The sequence below is a fragment of the Xyrauchen texanus genome, chromosome 37 (genome assembly GCF_025860055.1).
Source record: "Xyrauchen texanus isolate HMW12.3.18 chromosome 37, RBS_HiC_50CHRs, whole genome shotgun sequence".
Classification (NCBI taxonomy): Eukaryota; Metazoa; Chordata; class Actinopteri; order Cypriniformes; family Catostomidae; genus Xyrauchen; species Xyrauchen texanus.
In genome coordinates this window covers 38,176,928-38,197,078 of record NC_068312.1, presented here as the reverse complement: position 1 = coordinate 38,197,078, position 20,151 = coordinate 38,176,928, and the positions used below count along the sequence as shown (strand labels likewise).

Here is a 20,151-nt window from a genome sequence, read left to right as displayed (position 1 = left end):
TGGGTGAGAAACAGATCAATATTTAAGTCCTTTTTTTTTTTTACTATAAATCTCCACTTTCACTTTCACTCTAAGTCCTCGTGGTGGCGTAGTGACTCGCCTCAATCTGGGTGGCGGAGGATGAATCTCAGTTGCCTCCGTGTTTGAGACGTCAATCCATGCATTTTATCACATGGCTTGTTGAGCGCGTTACCGCGGAGACCTAGCGCCTGTGGAGGCTTCACGCTATTCTCCGCGGCATCCACGCACAACTCACCACACGCCCCACCGAGAGCGAGAACCACATTATAGCGACCACGAGGAGGTTACCCCATGTGACTCTACCCTCCCTAGCAACTGGGCCAATTTGGTTACCCCATGTGACTCTACCCTCCCTAGCAACCGGGCCAATTTGGTTGCTTAGGAGACCTGGCTGGAGTCACTCAGCATGCCCTTGACTCAAACTCGCGACTCCAGGTGTGATAGTCAGCGTCAATACTCGCTGAGATACCCAGGCTCCTCCACATTCTTTTTTTTTTTTCTGCCGATTCGCATTGTTCGTGCATATTGCACCCTTCTGGGCAGGGAGGAAAATCTATAGTAAAAAAGCACTTAAATATTGATCTGTTTCTCACCCACAGCTATCATATCACTTCTGAAGACATGGATTAAACCACTGGAGTCTTATGCATTACTTTTATGCTGCCTTTATGTGCTTTTTGGAGCTTCAAAGTTCTGGCCACTGTTCACTTGCATTGTATGAACGAACAGAGCTGAAATATTCTTCTAATATTCAGCAGAAAGTCATACACATCTGGGATGGCATGAGGGTGAGTAAATCATGACAGAATTAAAAAAATGTAAACGTCAGTGACACACCCTCCCTCCAAAGATGTAAACTATTTCGATGTCAGCAATCCTGAATGTACCTGAATATCTGTCAGGTAGCAGGGACATTACATGTGTGGTATTAGAAGAAAAATGGCATACCGTACCTTTAAATTGCATTATGTATAAATCCGCATTATATTGGCCATCAACCACCATGCTATGTAGATATTAATGTCAGCATCGGTCATTGACAAATCCATATCGGACAATCACTAACAATAAGGGTTTGTAAATATAGTTTCTATGCTTTGCATTGGATTGTTTCAGACTTTTATCTTTCACCTCTTCCATTTCTATATTTGAACAGCTTCTACGCAGATTTTGGCCCGCTCAACCTGGCCATGTTTTATCGCTTTTGTTGCAAACTCAACAAGAAGCTGAAGGTAAAGTACTCAAAAACAATGTCACGTATTGTCTAATGCAATGTGGTAATCTGACACATTTTGTTTAGTGTTTGATATGTTTTCCCACAACAGTCTTGTGCTCATGCAAAGAAGAAAATAGTGTTTTACACCTGTGGCGACAGGAAGAAACAAGCCAATGCTGCGTATTTGATCGGCTCTTATGCTGTAAGTGAAAATGTGTTTTTACCCAAAACTGAAAATTCTGTCATCATTCATTCATCCTCACGTTGTTCCAAACCCAGTGTGTTTTCATAGTGAAACAATGTACTCTTGTATATTATCTTGAAGGTCTTGCATCTACAGAAAACACCAGAGGAAGCTTACGGTCTTCTAGTCTCTCAAAATGCATCCTATCTTCCTTTTAGGTAATCATTGAATTTGATCCCCTTCAAATTATTCTTAATATACTTTCTTTGAGTTTTCCTAAAGTTTCTCATCACTTTCAACAGAGATGCATCTTTTGGAGCTTGCATGTTCAATCTGAATATTCTTGACTGTCTACGGGCCGTTCACAAGGTAATCTAGATGTTCTCTGAAATTGCATCAAACACGTCTGTTAGTGCTCTCTGGTCACATGTTGTGTGTTTCAGGCGCTGCAGTTCGGCTGGTTGGATTTCTCACAGTTTGATGTGGAGGAATACGAACATTATGAGGTGAGATCCTCCAGGGTCAAACATTAACCAGGGCTAAATCAGTGGTTTAATCCATGTCCTCAGAAGTGATATGATAGGTGTGGGTGAGATATCAATATTTAAGTCTCCACTTAATGATATCTCCACTTTCACTTTCACATTCTTTTTGGCGATTCACATTGTTCGTGCATGTTACACTCTACTGGGCGGGGGCGGGCGGGGTGGGGGTTATAGTAAAAAAGCACTTAAATATTGATCTTTTCTCACCCACATCTATCATATCACTTCTGCAGACATGGATTAAACCACTGGAGTCACGTGGATTACTGTTATGCTGCATTTATGTGCTTTTTGGAACTTCAAAGTTCTGGCCACCATTATGTCGTGTCTAGAAGGTAACCCTCATACGTCAGTCTCACGAGACTCATGCACTGCTCGTACAAGATAATTTCCAATTGTGCTCTCTTGAGCACCTATTATGGTTTTTCAAACATTACATTTCATGTAGTGTGTTATATAGATGTTTGTGAATGTAAAAAAGTCTGCAAAGTTTCAAAAATCAAAGTGCAGGACAAATGGAGTTATTGACTCGAAATAAAGAACCGATTCTGAACACCTGAAACGAGTCGTTAGTAATTCCAGACGTACTTCCTGTACTAACCTACGTAATTTGGTAACAAAAAAACACGCCTCTGGTCTTCATTGGCTGCTCGCGAACAGCTTTGACCCGCCCTCAAACACTACACTAAGCGGTAGACCAATCACAACAGACTGGGACATCTGACCAATCAGAGCAGAGTAGGCTCTGGGAAAGGAGGAGTTTAGAATGAATGCTTTAGAATGGACCAATCAGAGCAGAGTAGGCTCTCTTAAAGGAGGAGTTTAGAGTGAATGCTTTAGAATGGACCAATCAGAGCAGAGTAGGCTCTCTTAAAGGAGGAGTTTAGAGTGAATGCTTTAGAACGGACCAATCAGAGCAGAGTAGGCTCTGAAAGGAGGAGTTTAGAATGAATGCTTTAGAATGGACCAATCAGAGCAGAGTAGGCTCTGAAAGGAGGAGTTTAGAGTGAATGCTTTAGAATGGACCAATCAGAGCAGAGTAAGCTCTGTGAAAGGAGGAGTTTAGAATTAATGCTTTAGAACGGACCAATCAGAGCAGAGTAGGCTCTGAAAGGAGGAGTTTAGAATGAATGCTTTAGAACGGACCAATCAGAGCAGAGTAGGCTCTGAAAGGAGGAGTTTAGAATGAATGCTTTAGAACGGACCAATCAGAGCAGAGTAGGCTCTCTTAAAGGAGGAGTTTAGAGTGAATGCTTTAGAATGGACCAATCAGAGCAGAGTAGGCTCTCTTAAAGGAGGAGTTTAGAGTGAATGCTTTAGAATGGACCAATCAGAGCAGAGTAGGCTCTCTTAAAGGAGGAGTTTAGAGTGAATGCTTTAGAATGGACCAATCAGAGCAGAGTAGGCTCTCTTAAAGGAGGAGTTTAGAGTGAATGCTTTAGAATGGACCAATCAGAGCAGAGTAGGCTCTCTTAAAGGAGGAGTTTAGAGTGAATGCTTTAGAATGGACCAATCAGAGCAGAGTTGGCTCTCTTAAAGGAGGAGTTTAGAATGAATGCTTTAGAACGGACCAATCAGAGCAGAGTAGGCTCTCTTAAAGGAGGAGTTTAGAATGAATGCTTTAGAATGGACCAATCAGAGCAGAGTAGGCTCTCTTAAAGGAGGAGTTTAGAGTGAATGCTTTAGAATGGACCAATCAGAGCAGAGTAAGCTCTGTGAAAGGAGGAGTTTAGAATTAATGCTTTAGAACGGACCAATCAGAGCAGAGTAGGCTCTGAAAGGAGGAGTTTAGAATGAATGCTTTAGAACGGACCAATCAGAGCAGAGTAGGCTCTCTGAAAGGAGGAGTTTAGAATGAATGCTTTAGAACGGATAATAATAGAATGAGTCATTTTTGACACTGGGAAAAAAAGGTTAAATTATGAGCAAATTAAAGTGTTTTTTGACCTTAGATGTATGTAAATCTATAGTATGAGACCTTTAAACAAAATTAGGCACGTTTAAAAACCATAATAGGTGCACTTTAAGTGCTCAAATAAATATCTCGCATGACATCAGCTCTGCATATGGGAAAATCTTGACGTGAGCGGGCTAACCCTAATATACCCTAATATAAAGTGTCACTAATCATTTAATCACTGACTGTCAGACTTGATCCTGTAATTTAAATAATTGTATTTGATTATCTTCGCAGAGGGCAGAGAATGGAGATTTCAACTGGATTATTCCAGGGAAGTTCTTGGCTTTCAGCGGTCCTCATCCGAAGAGTAAAATCGAGAATGGTGCGTATGGCATTAGTTCACCCATTTCACCAATATATACCGACTGTAGTCTCTGCAACCGTGTAATGTGTGTAAATCTCTCCTGTGCACACACTTTACTGAATAAATAACATTTGCTATTTTTCTTCATCAGGATACCCTCTTCATGCCCCGGAAGCGTACTTCCCCTACTTCAGAAAGCATAACATCACCACCATCATCCGGCTCAATAAGAAAATGTACGATGCCAAGCGTTTCACAGACATGGGCTTCAAACACCATGACCTGTTCTTTGTGGATGGTAGCACGCCCAATGATGTCATCGTCACCAGGTTCCTGAACATCTGTGAGAATGCTGATGGGGCAATCGCGGTCCACTGTAAAGGTACAGACACTTCCGAAAGGCTATTGTGGGCCATGTTTACAGCAAGCATTAGCATCCGCACCGTTGGTGCGAGGACCCTATTGTTCTGCTAGACTTTTATCATTTTTTTCCCCAAATGAATCGTATTTTTGAGGGCCTAAACATACGCGAAAACTCATAAAAATGTGCACACGCATCAGAAGTGGGGAAGTGTACATCTGATATGAGTTTCAGAATTAGGTGTCAAAATGGCTCGATAGCGCCACCTACAAACGTTCAATGATGTGCGCTTTACGCTACGTTTCACCTACATGTACGAAAATTGGTACACATGTGTAACATGCCAATACCTACAAAAAAGTCTCTTGGACCTATGCCCTAAACTCAACAGGAAGTCAGACATTTTGCTTTTTCTCTTAAATTTTTGCCATTTCCAGGTCTCATACTTCAACGAACTCCTCCTAGAAATTAAATCAGATCAACACCATATTTGGTCTAATCTAAAGGCCTTTGTGATGCTAAATTGCGAAGCTTTTGAGTTTTCTTTAAACGCCATGTCAGTGGCATCCTGGCATAATTTGATGTTTTGCCATGAAACAGGAAGTTGTTTTATCTTAAACATACAATGTCCAATCTACTCCAAACTTCACATGTTTTATAAGCGTCCCGGCCTGAATACTTCTATTTGCCAATATTCAGTTATAGTCATAGCGCCTCCTACAGGCAACAGGAAATTACATGTTTAACACTGTGAAACACTCTTAACAACATATACAGTGGGTAATATATGAGTGTCACAGCAAAGGGTCTGAATACTTAGGACCATGTGATATTTCAGTTTTTCTTTTTTAATAAATGTGCAAAAATGTCAACAATTCTGTGTTTTTCTGTCAATATGGGGTGCTGTGTGTACAATAATGAGGAAAAAAAATGAACTTAAATGATTTTAGCAAATGGCTACAATATAACAAAGAGTGAAAAATGTAAGGGGGTCTGAATACTTTCCGTACCCACTGTATGTGCTAAAAAATACTAAAAAAATTGGATTGACATTCCCCTGGCACAGCAGCCCCAACGTGCACCAGGATGCGAGGGCCCGTTCATCGCTGCTTACAGCTTTAATTATTATTATTATTATTATTTGCATTTAATGCAAAATGAAGTGCAATTACCAGTAACCTCTTGCAACCCTGCGCCCTTCTGCATGGATGTTGTATTTTGGTTTCGCAATACACAATGCAGAATTGTAATTAATTTAAAGCTCCTGATCTCAGTTCAGAAGATTCTGGGCTGTCATTGAAGGGTTAAACTTTCAACGTACAGAGTTCATCTTTGGAAGAAACGGCAAAAAAACTACATCTATGTAAGAACCATCATTAAGTATTTACATTGAAACCTGTTTGAGTGAAAAGATTAGAGTCTCTAGATTCATCCGATATTTTTAAAATTTGAGCGATTTCTCGTGAAACGGCAGACGACGATCACTATAGTTGACAAAGGCGCTATTTAGAATATAGAAACCCTATATTTACTGTGCATTATCACATTGAGAAAAAAATACTTTCAGAGGCTTTATATGGAGTTAGGATGAAAATAAGGTGCATTTCAAACTGTTCTGAGACCAGTGCAGACAGACAGCACACTGGAGGTTAAGTCATCCACTAAATAGGGAGCAAGGGAGCATCCTATATCTCTCCTATAACTGCTCTGAGACCAGTGCAGACAGACAGCACACTGGAGGTTAAGTCATCCACTAAATAGGGAGCAAGGGAGCATCCTATATCTCTCCTATAACTGCTCTGAGACCAGTGCAGACAGACAGCACACTGGAGGTTAAGTCATCCACTAAATAGGTAGCAAGGGAGCACCCTATATCTCTCCTATAACTGTTCTGAGACCAGTGCAGACAGACAGCACACTTGAGGTTAAGTCATTCACTCAATAGGGAGCAAGGGAGCATCCTATAGCTCTCCTATAACTGTTCTGAGACCAGTGCAGACAGACAGCACACTGGAGGTTAAGTCATCCACCAAATAGGGAGCAAGGGAGCATCCTATAGCTCTCCTATAACTGTTCTGAGACCAGTGCAGACAGACAGCACACTGGAGGTTAAGTCATAAACTAAATAGGGAGCAAGGGAGCATCCTATAGCTCTCCTATAACTGTTCTGAGACCAGTGCAGACAGACAGCACACTGGAGGTGAAGTCATCCACTAAATAGGGAGCAAGGGGGCACCCTATAGCTCTCCTATAACTGTTCTGAGACCAGTGCAGACAGACAGCACACTGGAGGTTAAGTCATCCACTAAATAGGGAGCAAGGGGGCACCCTATAGCTCTCCTATAACTGTTCTGAGACCAGTGCAGACAGACAGCACACTGGAGGTTAAGTCATGCACTAAATAGGGAGCAAGGGAGCATCCTATAGCTCTCCTATAACTGTTCTGAGAACAGTGCAGACAGACAGCACACTTGAGGTTAAGTCATTCACTCAATAGGGAGCAAGGGAGCATCCTATAGCTCTCCTATAACTGTTCTGAGAACAGTGCAGACAGACAGCACACTTGAGGTTAAGTTATCAACTAAATAGGGAGCAAGGGAGCATCCTATAGCTCTCCTATAACTGTTCTGAGACCAGTGCAGACAGACAGCACACTTGAGAATAAGTCATTCACTAAATAGGGAGCAAGGGAGCATCCTATACCTCTCCTGTAACTGTTCTGAGACCAGTGCAGACAGACAGCACACTTGAGGTTAAGTCAATCACTAAATAGGGAGCAAGGGAGCATCCTATATCTCTCCTATAACTTTTCTGAGACCAGTGCAGACAGACAGCACACTGGAGGTTAAATCATCCACTCAATAGGGAGCAAGGGAGCATCCTATAGCTCTATATGCATTTAAGTGCGTTCACTCCTAAAATCTGATCAAAAGTTCAGTGTCAGGCTGCAGATGATTTTTGGATCACTCAACATGTTTGACAGACATGGGACAATGATCATCAGTACTTCCTATATTTTATTTGAACATGGTTGGCAGTGATTGGACGATGCTGGCCATTTCTTTAAATCAGAATTAATTATGCTGGTTTCTGATTGGTAAAATGCTTCAGCACTGGCCATTACCTGTTTGTAACTCGATAGCGGATGGTTAGTTAAGACGCATGTTTTGCGGTGAAATACAACATGCAAAAGTTGCACAGCTGTTCGGTGAATTCGCCCCTTTGGCGTTGAACAGGATGTTCCCTTATTTAACATCATCAATGAGAAATGACGGTCTGTTTCAGCTGGTCTAGGTCGAACGGGAACCCTCATCGCCTGTTACATGATGAAACACTTCAAACTGACGGCAGCTGAAGCCATCGCATGGATCCGAATCTGCAGGCCCGGATCGGTCATTGGACCTCAACAGAACTTCACTGAACAGTGAGTGAGAACTCTGCGTTGGGACTTCTGTCATCCTACAAAGGCAGAACACGTAACACTAATTTCTACATGACTCAATCTAACAGGAAGCAGTCCAGTCTGTGGGCAGAGGGCGATGTGTACCGACAAAAGATAAATGAGCAGGAAAATGGCATGAGTAAAACAGAAGTGGCTGGAATCTTGTCTGGAGTTGAAGATATCTCCATCAATGGAACAAACAAGAACATCTCATCGAGAGTAACCACTGAAACGGTGAGTAACTGTCTGAACATGTGGAAACTACTGGAGAGTTCTGATTAGAAATACCTAGCTTTTGGGGGTCTGGGTATCTCAGCGAGTATTGACGCTGACTGTCACACCTGGAGTCGTGAGTTTGAATCCAAGGTGTGCTGAGTGACTCCAGCTATGTCTCCTTAGCAACCAAATTGGCCTGGTTGCTAGGGAGGGTAGAGTCACATGGTGTAACTTCCTCGTGGTCGCTATAATGTGGTTCTCGCTCTCGGTGGGGCGTGTGGTGAGTTGGATGCCACGGAGAATAGCGTGAAGCCTCCACATGCACTACGTCTCCACGGTAACGCACAAAACAAGTCACATGATATGATGCACGGATTGACAGTCTCAGACGCGGAGGCAACTGAGATTCGTCTGCCGCCACACGGATTGAGGCGAGTCACTACGCCACCACGAGGACTCAGAGCACGTTGGGAATTGGGCGGTCCAACTTGGGGCAAAAAAAAACACCTAGCTTTTGAAGACCAGGTGTAAACGGTCAAATTGAGTGTTAATCTGGGTGTGTTTTTTAATCTTTAGCACACTGAGGAAGAGGACGAGGAATGTGGAGGTCTTACACAAGGCGACAAACTAAGAGCGCTGAAGAGTAAGAGGCAGTCCAGAGTGTCCACCGGGTCATTATCGTAAGTTTGTCTCGTTCTTCCCCATCACACTAGTGCGCTCTCCTTCGATATGCTGCTGAGTCTCACGAAGATTTGTAACCACAAATATTTAAATTCATTTTATATATAATATATATAATTATTTATTTTATTTTTTTTGTTTTTAAATGTTTTTTTTTGAAAAATTTTTTTTTTAAAGAAAAATACACACACACACACACACACATACATATATATATATATATATATATATATATATATATATATATACATACATTGTATATAAAATATTTTTTGCAAAAAGTAACATATAGAGAAACTTCTAATAAATATAATTGTTTTAATAATGTGTATGTATATATATATATATATATATATATGTTTTTAATATTATTTTATTTATTATTATTACATTTTTTTAATTTCAAAATAAAATGTTATTTTAGGACCTTTAAGATTTGTTTTTAATTGTGACATTCTTTAAAGGAGAGCTAAGCATATTTACAAATCATACTATTAATAAACACAGATCAGCCACAACATTAAAACCACCTGCCTAATATTGTGTAGGTGCCCCTCGTACCCCCAAAACAGCGTCTCGGAACAGCATTCAGAGATGATATTCTTCTCATCACAATTGTACAGAGGAGTTATCTGAGTTAATGTAGACTTTATCAGTTCAAACTATTCTGACCATTCTCTGTTGCCTCATCAACAAGTGGATGGAGTGCTGGTGGCGTAGTGGCTAAAGCACATAACTGGTAATCAGAAGGTCACTGGTTCGATCCCCACAGTCACCACCATTGTGTCCTTGAGTAAGACACTTAACTCCAGGTTGCTCCGGGGGGATTGTCCCTGTAATAAGTGCACTGTAAGTCGCTTTGGATGGTGATGGTGTAGTGGGCTAAAGCACATAACTGGTAATCAGAAGGTTGCTGGTTAGATCCCCACAGCCACCACCATTGTGTCCTTGAGTAAGACACTTAACTGACGCTTAATTTATGTTTTTTGTTTTTGGCACCTTTCTGAGAAAATTCTAGAGACTGTAAAGTGTGTGAAAATCCCAGAAATACTCAAACCAGCCCAACAATCATGCCACGCTCCAAATGACATTATCCCCATTCTGATGGTTGATGTGAACATTAACTGAAGCTCCTGACCCGTATCTGCATGATTGTATGCACTGCAGTGCTGCCACACGATTGGTTGATTAGATAATCGCATGGATGGTTGTTGGTGCTATTCTGAGATGCGGTTGGCGCTGTTTTGTTGGTATGAGTGTGACCTACACAATATTAGACGGTTTAATTTTGTAACTGATAAATGTATATTAATATATTTATACATCCTGGAATTTTTTTAATAAGTTAAAGCAGTATTTTATTATTGTAAGACAGTATTAAAATGACTCTTACATTAAGGAAAAAACTACGAGGCAATACCGGACACATTTTGGGATTCGATGTGCTTAATTATCCTGAAAATAATGTAAACAATGTAAAAAGTTTCTCTGGTAGACTACATCTACATTATCTCTATGTAAAATGATATCCTGTTTTGGCTTTGACTGGAATGTGACCTGGACATGTTCTTGACAGGTTTGGTGAGATTCACCAATGCATCTATGGAGAGTGCAAACCATTAGACAATCACATCATCGAGTTTATTCCCCATGTCACGACTCCTAGATCATGTGCATTAGTATACGTAGTGTTTTTCTCATGATAATGTATGCTCAAGTGTGTGCATGCATATTCTACACAATCACTTACACATTACAAGTTCCCCTGCCATACACGTAGACTAACTGCATGATTCAGTTTGCACTCGGTCTACACGTGCGGTGTCAACAGACTGAAGTTGCACCTGTTGTAGACTGGGTGTTAGACTATAAATCATCAGTGTGAACTCAGTGTGCCATCAGCCCATTGTGACTGAGTCTTCCTGTTCATAATTGTGCTGGCGAGACGAGAGAGATCCCAAAAGCCTTTTATCACACGACAGGCGAGTGCTAGTAAAGTGCTGCAGCGTGCTGAGCCGTTGTGTGCAGCGTGTTGTGTGCCGTTGAAATGGTAGCAGAATGACTGGACGTTTGCGGTCAGTAAGAGGTGCCCGTCAGGTAAGTCCCGGTCAGCCTGTGATGTCATCGCCCAGTGTAATGAATGTGGCGGCTGCATATGGTGCTTTTATTTTGGCAGATTCATTCAGCCTTCATTTTTCGCCAAAGCACAACTTTTACAATGTTTCTGTCCTGAAAGAGATTTGCCACCAGACAATGTTTGTGGTGACTATTTTGGAAAATGGTCACCATAAAATAACGTTATTCCAGACAGATGCAGTTAGAAATCTTGCATTCTTTCCACCTGAAAAGCTTCTCTGACCTTTCTTGTCACATTTTTCAGTCTATTTGCTGTTAAAAACAAGCATGATGCGCTTAAACTCGATGTTCTAACCAAAGAATTTCTCCAACTTGTTGCTTTGCATGATGTCATATGATGTTTGTGCTTCGTTTTCCATGCATGAACGACAGTATTGATGTCTTAAAGGGATAGTTCACCAAAAATGAAAATTCTGTCATTCATTTCGGTTCATCGTGTCGTTTCAAACTCAAAAAAAGAATTTAAAAAATGTTTATCCAGGCCACAAAGTGAAGAGTGTGTGGTACATGTATCCTCACGACCCAGTCATGCCCTCCTCCTCGTCACACTCCTCCAATGCCCGATTCAGACCTGGGTGCCATCCGATGGTCCTCCCCGCCGCCTGAGAATCTGAGAGAGACAAGAAAAGTAACGCTCTTCAGCTCCCGCGGGCGGCAGCGGTTCTTCTGGCAGATGGCAGCGAGTCCTCCGTCACCTGCCAGACGGCAGCGGCTCCTCCTCCTCCTGGCGGACAGCAGCGGCGAGTTCTCCTGGACAGCGTGCCTTTCCTCCTTTCCCGGGTCTCGGCACCAGTGTAACAGTTCGGGAAAGGAGGATGTGGGAACCGGAGTAACAAACAACAAAACTTTAATCAAACAGAACATCATGCTGAGTGACTCCAGCCAGGTCTCCTTAGCAACCAAATTGGCCCGGTTGCTAGGGAGGGTAGAGTCACATGGGGTAACCTCCTCGCGGTCGCTATAATGTGGTTCTCGCTCTCGGGTGGGGCGCGTGGTGAGTTGTGCGATGATGCAGCAGAGAATACCCTGAAGCCTCCACCTGCGCTGTCTCCACGGTAACGTGATAAGATGCACGGATTGACAGCCTCAGACGCGGAGGCAACTCAGGTTCGTCCTCCGCCACCCGGATTGAGGCGAGTCACTATTGCACCACAAAGACTTAGAGCGCATTGGGAATTGGGCGTTACAAATTGGGGATAATGTGGGACATTCAACCATAAACAAGCCAGAAATACATGGGGACTCTTATTTTGAAAAGACATAGATTTGGCTCCGTTACAATGTATTTATGTATTTATGTAATGGCAAAAAGTATCGTTGTCAAGCTCTAAAAAATTAAGCAACTTTTACAAGCTTTACAATAGCTTGGCCAAGATATTTAAAAAAAAAAAGTATTTTGTGTCATGGAAGAGAGAGAGAGAGAGAGAGAGAGAGAGAGAGTCAAACTCGTTTAGAACAACATGAAGTTGAGTAAATAATGACAGAACTTTTACATTTTGGTGAACCGTCCCTTTAAACGGCTTTGTATTGTTGGCCTGTTGTGGCCATTTTGCTATGATCGTCTTTTTCATCTGTACTGCAGACTGGATCTGAACGCTCAATGCAACTATTGTTTTTTTTCTGCAAACTGAAGCTACAAATCACATTTTAGAAAATATAAAAAACTGGTTTAAAACTATAGAAGCAATCAGGATCTTAGGACGATTTTCCTTGCCAAAGTTGCCCTTGGCTTGCTCACTCAGGGTATTAAAGCACTATTTTCTGTAAAGCTACTTGTAATTGATATTATATATATACATCTGTTCAGCCATGAAGTCAATATGTAGACGAACTCAGCAGACTAATTCACCATGTGTTCCCTCTGGAGTTTCCTTTGGGTTTTTATAATGAGGTTTTTCAGTGTATGAGTAAAATAAGGTCTGTTTTGTTCTTCGACATTAATTACTCAGTCATCCCTCAAATGTACATTTTGAAAAAAATGCATGTTGCTTGTAAGTTGCTTTATAAGAACTACAACGGTTTTCCGTTTTGTCAGACTTGAACACACACATGCTTGTGGTAGTTGTAGTCCTTACATAGCAACTAGTTGGCAACGTACTTTTTAAGAAACACAATTCACGTTTGAGGTATCACTCTGTGTTATTACTCTTAACGACCAATCATCTTCAAGCAATGTTTACCACAGATCTTATTTTACTCATAAATTATAAAAACCCAGAGGAAAACCCTGGGGGGAACCCATGGCTCAGAGATGCAAGCCGGGGTTTTCGACTAGCAGAACGACTCTATATTTGGCCTTTTTGAGATTATCAGCATCGGTCGATAATTGAGGCAGATTTAAAGAAATATTCCGGGTTCAGTACAAGTTGAGCTCAATCGACAGCATTTGTGGCATATTATTGATTACCACAAAAATACAATTTCGACACTTATTTTTTTAGTAAAAATGCACAAATGTGTGTTCCAGTGAGACGCTTCCAATGCAAGTCAATGGGGTTTAATCTGCAAACATGAAAATACTCACTGTTTCAAAAGTATAGACACAAGACATAAACAATATGTGTGTTAACATGAATTCAGTACATCTGTGTGAAGTAATAGACACTTTTACAACTTTGTTGCCATGGCGATGTAATGTCAACAAACCCTAAAACTCTAAAACGGCTGTAAATATGATGATATAAACAACTTTACCACTGAAATAAAGCATGAGTTTAATAGAAGAATTAATGTAAGTAAGTGCTTTTATAAAATTGTTAACTTCACATTTCTGTCTTTTAAACTCTCTAAAAAATTGACGCCATTGACTTCCATTGTAAGTGTCTCACTGGAACACACATTTGCGCTTTTTTAAGAAGTCGAAATAAATTTTTTGTGTTAATAATCAACATTATGCCACAAATGCTGTCGATTGATCTCACCTTGTACTGAACCGGGAATATTCCTTAAAGGCCATGTCCACACTAACGTGCGTTTGTTTAGAAAACACATTCGTTGTGCTTCGTTTACGCCTTTCCTCCGCACTAGAACAGCATTTTCCAGAGTGTTTCAAAGGCGCTCCCCCATTACGGTTTAATTGGGAAAATGATGATGTTAGGAAACGACGTCATTCCGTCTAGCGTTCCAAAAATCTACCGGCAGCCTAGTCAATTGTTGCCGTGTATTTAGTAGTTTTAAATCAAATATGAGAGTTTTGACTAAATAGACTCTTTATTGTAAATGCAGCAATTTTGTGCACGTCTTGTTTTGGTCGAGCACCCTTTTGAAGTGGATTGCATAATGTTCACAAGCACTAAATGACTGTAAAGACCCAAGTATACTTTGGTTTTCTGCATGCATGTACGTATCACTGCTAGAGTCCAGATTCATTCAGTATGCAGTGGAAAAAGACCCGTCCTCTGTCTCTTCCCTCCTTGTCGTTTTTGGTTGTGTTCTAAATGTCGCCCCTGTGTCTAGATGGCTGTTCTCTATGCTGCTCTCTGCACTCTGTAGCCTTGTCTTCTGCTGGGTGTTGTTTGGCTCCCCCTCCATCCATTACTGTATGGACGGGTGGGATTATAAATGATTTCCCCCATCACTCTTAGCCCGTCTCTGGACTGGATCGCTGTAAGTGTACTCGGATCCCCCTTTACAAATAATACAGGGCTCAGTGTGGCGTCAATGAACAGATGAAGCATTGCTTTCTTGCTTAATACTTCAACTCATCCCTCAGTCGAAATTATGTACTTTTATATGCAAAAATCGTAGGTACAGTAATGCACTTTATAATGGAAGTAAATGAGGCAGTTTGTAGATATAAATCAAACGTCTGAAGCTCATTATCATATACATTGCATGCATGTACATGCACATGCATGTAAAATGTGAGTTCTGTTGTTCTGAATTGATCAAACAGAAGTGCAAAACATTTTTGGAAGTACTAAATAAGCTTTATTCACATTGAGCATTATGTTATGGTATTTATTTTGATCTTTTTATCTGTCATTAAAATGTTGGCCTGGATTTATCTCTATGTTAGGTGCTAACAGACTGTCTTATTCATACTTGATATATTTTACATATGTACTTAAAGGCCCTTGATTGCTTGAACCCCGTTAATTGGGGCTTGCCGCTATACACTCACCTAAAGGATTATTAGGAACACATACTAATACTGTGTTTGACCCCCTTTCGCCTTCAGAACTGCCTTAATTCTACGTGGCATTGATTCAACAAGGTGCTGAAAGCATTCTTTAGAAATGTTGGCCCATATTGATAGGATAGCATCTTGCAGTTGATGGAGATTTGTGGGAAGCACATCCAGGGCATGAAGCTCCCGTTCCACCACATCCCAAAGATGCTCTATTGGGTTGAGATCTGGTGACTGTGGGGGCCATTTTAGTACAGTGAACTCATTGTCATGTTCAAGAAACCAATTTGAAATGATTCGAGCTTTGTGACATGGTGCATTATCCTGCTGGAAGTAGCCATCAGAGGATGGGTACATGGTGGCCATAAAGGGATGGACATGGTCAGAAACAATGCTCAGGTAGGCCGTGGCATTTAAACGATGCCCAATTGGCACTAAGGGGCCTAAAGTGTGCCAAGAAAACATCCCCCACACCATTACACCACCACCACCAGCCTGCACAGTGGTAACAAGGCATGATGGATCCATGTTCTCATTCTGTTTACACCAAATTCTGACTCTACCATCTGAATGTCTCAACAGAAATCGAGACTCATCAGACCAGGCAACATTTTTCCAGTCTTCAACTGTCCAATTTTGGTGAGCTCTTGCAAATTGTAGCCTCTTTTTCCTATTTGTAGTGGAGATGAGTGGTACCCGGTGGGGTCTTCTGCTGTTGTAGCCCATCCGCCTCAAGGTTGTGCGTGTTGTGGCTTCACAAATGCTTTGCTGCACACCTCGGTTGTAACGAGTGGTTATTTCAGGCAAAGTTGCTCTTCTATCAGCTTGAATCAGTCGGCCCATTCTCCTCTGACCTCTAGCATCAACAAGGCATTTTCAGCCCACAGGACTGCCGCATACTGGATGTTTTTCCCTTTTCACACCATTCTTTGTAAACCCTAGAAATGGTTGTGCGTGAAAATCCCAGTAACTGAGCAGATTGTGAAATACTCAGACCGGCCCGTCTGGCACCAACAACCATGCCACGCTCAAAATTGCTTAAATCACCTTTCTTTCCCATTCTGACATTCAGTTTGGAGTTCAGGAGATTGTCTTGACCAGGACCACACCCCTAAATGCATTGAAGCAACTGCCATGTGATTGGTTGATTAGATAATTGCATTAATGGGAAATTGAACAGGTGTTCCTAATAATCCTTTAGGTGAGTGTATTTGGTGATGTGATCAATTTTCCCATGAAGTAATCAGTTGAGATTAAATTAGTAGCGGTTGTGGATCACATAGTGGATTATTCTGCCATATAGCACGGAAGGATATACTGTAAATCTGTCAAATGTGTGATTCCATCATATAATCTGTAAAACATCTTTCGTACAGCTCCGATAAAAGGAAAAGGACCAGAGCTTCGCTTGGATCCAACAGGACCAGTAGGTGAGTGTATTGAGTTTTTAAGCAAAATAAATACGTGCTATTTTTAAGCAATTCGCTCAAGCTCTAGTTTGAAGTTCATTTTTACAGTGTATGCATTCCTCTCCATTTCACAGCTCGTTGTTACAGTCAAGACTTGCAAAGTCTTTAGGCAACTTGCACGTAATGGCCTGTGAAAACGACCATGTGTTCTCTGAAGTTAATGGCGCCTCTATAGCCAACAGTAATTTCAACAAGCAGTTGAACTTAAAGCACATAAACCCAGTCGCTACCCAGAGAGCGTCCTCTGCCGTTTCAAAGCAACACTATGGTCACAGTCTGAGTTTACTCGGCTCAGTAAGTCAAAAGCAGAATGTTTCATCTAGGCTTTATAAAACACTCATGCGGCCGCCCCGTCCCGTCATCCTGCTTGCCACTGTACTCTGCTTGCCGCAACACCATGGTGAAATCATGAATGACTATCACACCGAATGATTCAGAATGACTTTTACAAGTGTACTCTGTGAGCATGGCTCTGGTCCTGTTTACACCTGATATTAAAACCCAAAACATCTCTGGTTATCCAATCACAAGGGGACAGATCATGGCTTACAATTGGCCTTAACCTCCTGAGACTCCGCGTGTACATTTTCCATTTCCTTTTTTGATTCGTAACTAGTTGCATCTAATAAACAAGCAAAAAAATTATAATTATAGAGCAAGTAGTTTTCCTAAAAATGTATGCCAGTGGGAGTAAGCACACCTGGCTCCTAATCAGGCTAATTAGCCGTCGAAGACGGCAGTGCAACAGAGAGAGAGATTAAGGGCAGCTGTCCGACACCTGTGTGTGTGTGTGTCTCTTTTGGTTCAGTTCTTCATTAAACTATTATTCATATTGTCAAGCTGGCTCTCGCCTCCTTTCCTTTAATCCCTTTACACTGGTGCTGAAACCTGGGAAGGAGGAGGGATGTGGCGTTGTAGAGTCCTCACCATCCACCCCATACGGAGCAGCCGCGGCCATCCGCCGGGGGACAGAGGAGCCCGGTCGCCTGAGTGTGGACGAAAAAACCGTGAATCGGACAAGGGGCTCCTAGCTAACCGCCTGGCGCAGTCAGGGGCGGGGGGAGACCTCTACCAGCCGCTAGACTCGGCGGGGTCGTGACGACTGCGGATCGCAAGTGGGGAGGGGCTCCAGCCGACTGCCTGGAGCTGGAGAACCGCTGCTAGGGGCGGGGGAGACCCCTTCTGTTTCCCGAGAACACGGCTGGGCATTCCATCCACCAGGAGCCGGAGGACTGCCTCCGATTCGCCCGGGGAGGCATGGCTGTCATCCACTAGAGGGTGGAGGAGTGGCCGAGGCGTATCAGAGAACCGGGGAGTGATGTGTTTTTTTCTCTCTCTCGCTCTCTCCCACTGCTGCTCCTTATTGGCCTTTCCCTCTCTTTTTTTGGTTTTGTTAATTTTGCACGATCGCCGTTTTCTACGCCTATACGGCGTATAGGTGCCAAATTGTTTTTGGGTTTCTCTCCCCTTGTCCCCTCCCCTGATCCAGGTAGACGGGGATGACCTGCCGGCAGACGAGGCACAAGGCACGCCCCTTCCCCAGGGAAAGGGGGGGATGTACGTCATGCCGGGGGCTCCCCGGCCTGAGAGAACGAGGGAGGAATGTGGGATTCTGCACACCCGGCCCCTAATCAGGCTAATTAGCCATCGAGAGGGATAAAGGCCGACCGATGACGGCAGTGCGACAGAGAGAGAGATTTAGGAGCAGCTGTCCGACACCTGTGTGTCTGTATGTGTGTTTGTGGTTTTTTTTGGGTTAGTTCTTCATTAAACTATTATTTATATTGTCAAGCCGGTTCTCACCTCCTCCCTTCCATTAATCCCTTTACACTCTGAAAGCAATATTTTCCAGCTTTTCGATGGGTCCATTGATCCTCAATGTGATAATGCACAGTGATGGTAGGACGCTTATGGAAAGTTAGTCCTATTGTCCACGTACGTGGACATTGTGTTTAACAGCGTGCCGTTTCGCGATAAATCGATGCAATTTTTAAAATGGCATATCGGATGAAACTAGAGACTCTTGACCACGGGACTCTTGAGTCTTGTTTTGTCACAAGACTCGGTGCTCTGAAAGTTTAACCCTTTAATGACAACCCAGAGTCTCCTGAACTGAGATCAGCTGCTTTTTAAAAAACGTAATTACGCATAGCCTATAGCGAAGCCAAAAGGTAATGTCCACGCATGTGCACGCGGGGTCTCACGAGGTTAACAAGAGTAAGAGGTAAGAGGTGTAAACGGGGCCTCTATTCTGCTATGGTAATAGGATTGGAGATTCTTTTCATCTTGGTAGTTTTAACTGGTCTCTATCTTTTCACTGCCTTTGCCTACCTGTAACAGACGATCTGTGTCCAGAAGAAAGAAATCGCTTCATGCAATGCCATCGGCACGTTTTCAGAGACCATGGTATCTAAACATCTCTATCTTCCTATTGTTTTTTTTAGTTTTCGAGCGTTCCTCAGCATCTGTCTGATATTAGAGCATGCGTTCGCATGTCTGCTGATCGTCATTTTGCTTTTATGCAGATATAGTTTTGCTCTGATGTTCATAAGTATCTTGTTTTTTTCCAGTAACTCCATCTCCAAAGCTCGCGCTCCGCTTCTGCGCTGAAAACGGCCGTGGACCCAGAAAAGACCAGCGTCATCGAGACTGCACTAATATTCTTCTTGTTTTATTTCTTATGGTTTACATATTTTGTCTAAGCAGTCTACTATGAACATCAAAAAGGAATCTGTTTGGATGGGAAAAAGTCCTCAAATGTTAATCATTTATTTGTATTTGAGAAAACAAATCTTTTTAAATCTGAGAGAGCTTTAAAATGCTTACGCCTTCTTTTTATGCCAGTGTACATATCATGCTATTATGTTACTAAACCTGTAATAATGTTTTAATAATAATGTACCTAAAACATTATCTAAGTTACCCTGCAACCATGTGACATACTGTAGATCTAATGTGAAACATACTGTGGTACCCATGACTGAAATCTGTATATAGGCTTAAATTTAATAGACAAAGATTTTTTTTTTTTTTATGTAAATACTGCATACATTTATTTTGATGATGGACTGAATTGAAATCATGATGATTTCACTTATACAGTATATATATAACAGGAAAGGATCTGAATCATACCCTTTCAATAAATCCTTTCTGCAAATGTGGTTAATGAATGAGCATCATTATTTCCTGTTTGCTTGCTTACAGAGGTTTATCGAATTAATCAGAGTTTCAAGGGCCAAACGTACTCTATGCAAGTATGTGAACGCAGACGCACCTTTCTACACTAGCTCGATTTCATGCGTCGATGCATTGTGAAATGTGAAAGCACTCAATTCATAACTCAATGCAAGTACATGCTGCATACTCTGTGTTGCCACTAGGGGTGCTAGAGCAGCAACGACTGTCATTGCTTGTGGGTCTGGGTATCTCAGCGAGTATTGACGTTGACTATCACACCTGGAGTCGCGAATTTGAATCCAGGACG

The 20,151-nt window shown here is 42.0% G+C and overlaps 1 protein-coding gene across 5 annotated transcripts in view; it reads left to right on the top strand.

Moving 5' to 3' along the window:
- The window catches only part of LOC127630760 (dual specificity protein phosphatase CDC14C-like), a 30,144-nt gene extending 10,322 nt beyond the window's left edge, over positions 1-19,822 (top strand). For 3 of the 5 annotated variants that reach the window (XM_052108513.1, XM_052108516.1, XM_052108517.1), the window contains 13 exons: positions 1,178-1,253; positions 1,347-1,439; positions 1,563-1,639; positions 1,724-1,790; positions 1,865-1,927; positions 4,161-4,248; positions 4,382-4,612; positions 7,877-8,015; positions 8,102-8,267; positions 8,826-8,929; positions 16,572-16,625; positions 16,739-16,958; positions 19,235-19,822. In XM_052108513.1, coding sequence (XP_051964473.1) covers positions 1,178-1,253; positions 1,347-1,439; positions 1,563-1,639; positions 1,724-1,790; positions 1,865-1,927; positions 4,161-4,248; positions 4,382-4,612; positions 7,877-8,015; positions 8,102-8,267; positions 8,826-8,929; positions 16,572-16,625; positions 16,739-16,958; positions 19,235-19,237 — 1,381 coding nt within the window. In that variant the 3' untranslated portion in view covers positions 19,238-19,822. Of the gene's footprint in view, positions 1-1,177; positions 1,254-1,346; positions 1,440-1,562; positions 1,640-1,723; positions 1,791-1,864; positions 1,928-4,160; positions 4,249-4,381; positions 4,613-7,876; positions 8,016-8,101; positions 8,268-8,825; positions 8,930-16,571; positions 16,626-16,738; positions 16,959-19,004; positions 19,071-19,234 lie in introns of all 5 variants that reach the window. The other 2 variants (XM_052108514.1, XM_052108515.1) reach the window with 2 other exon arrangements.
- Positions 19,823-20,151: the final 329 nt, after the last annotated feature.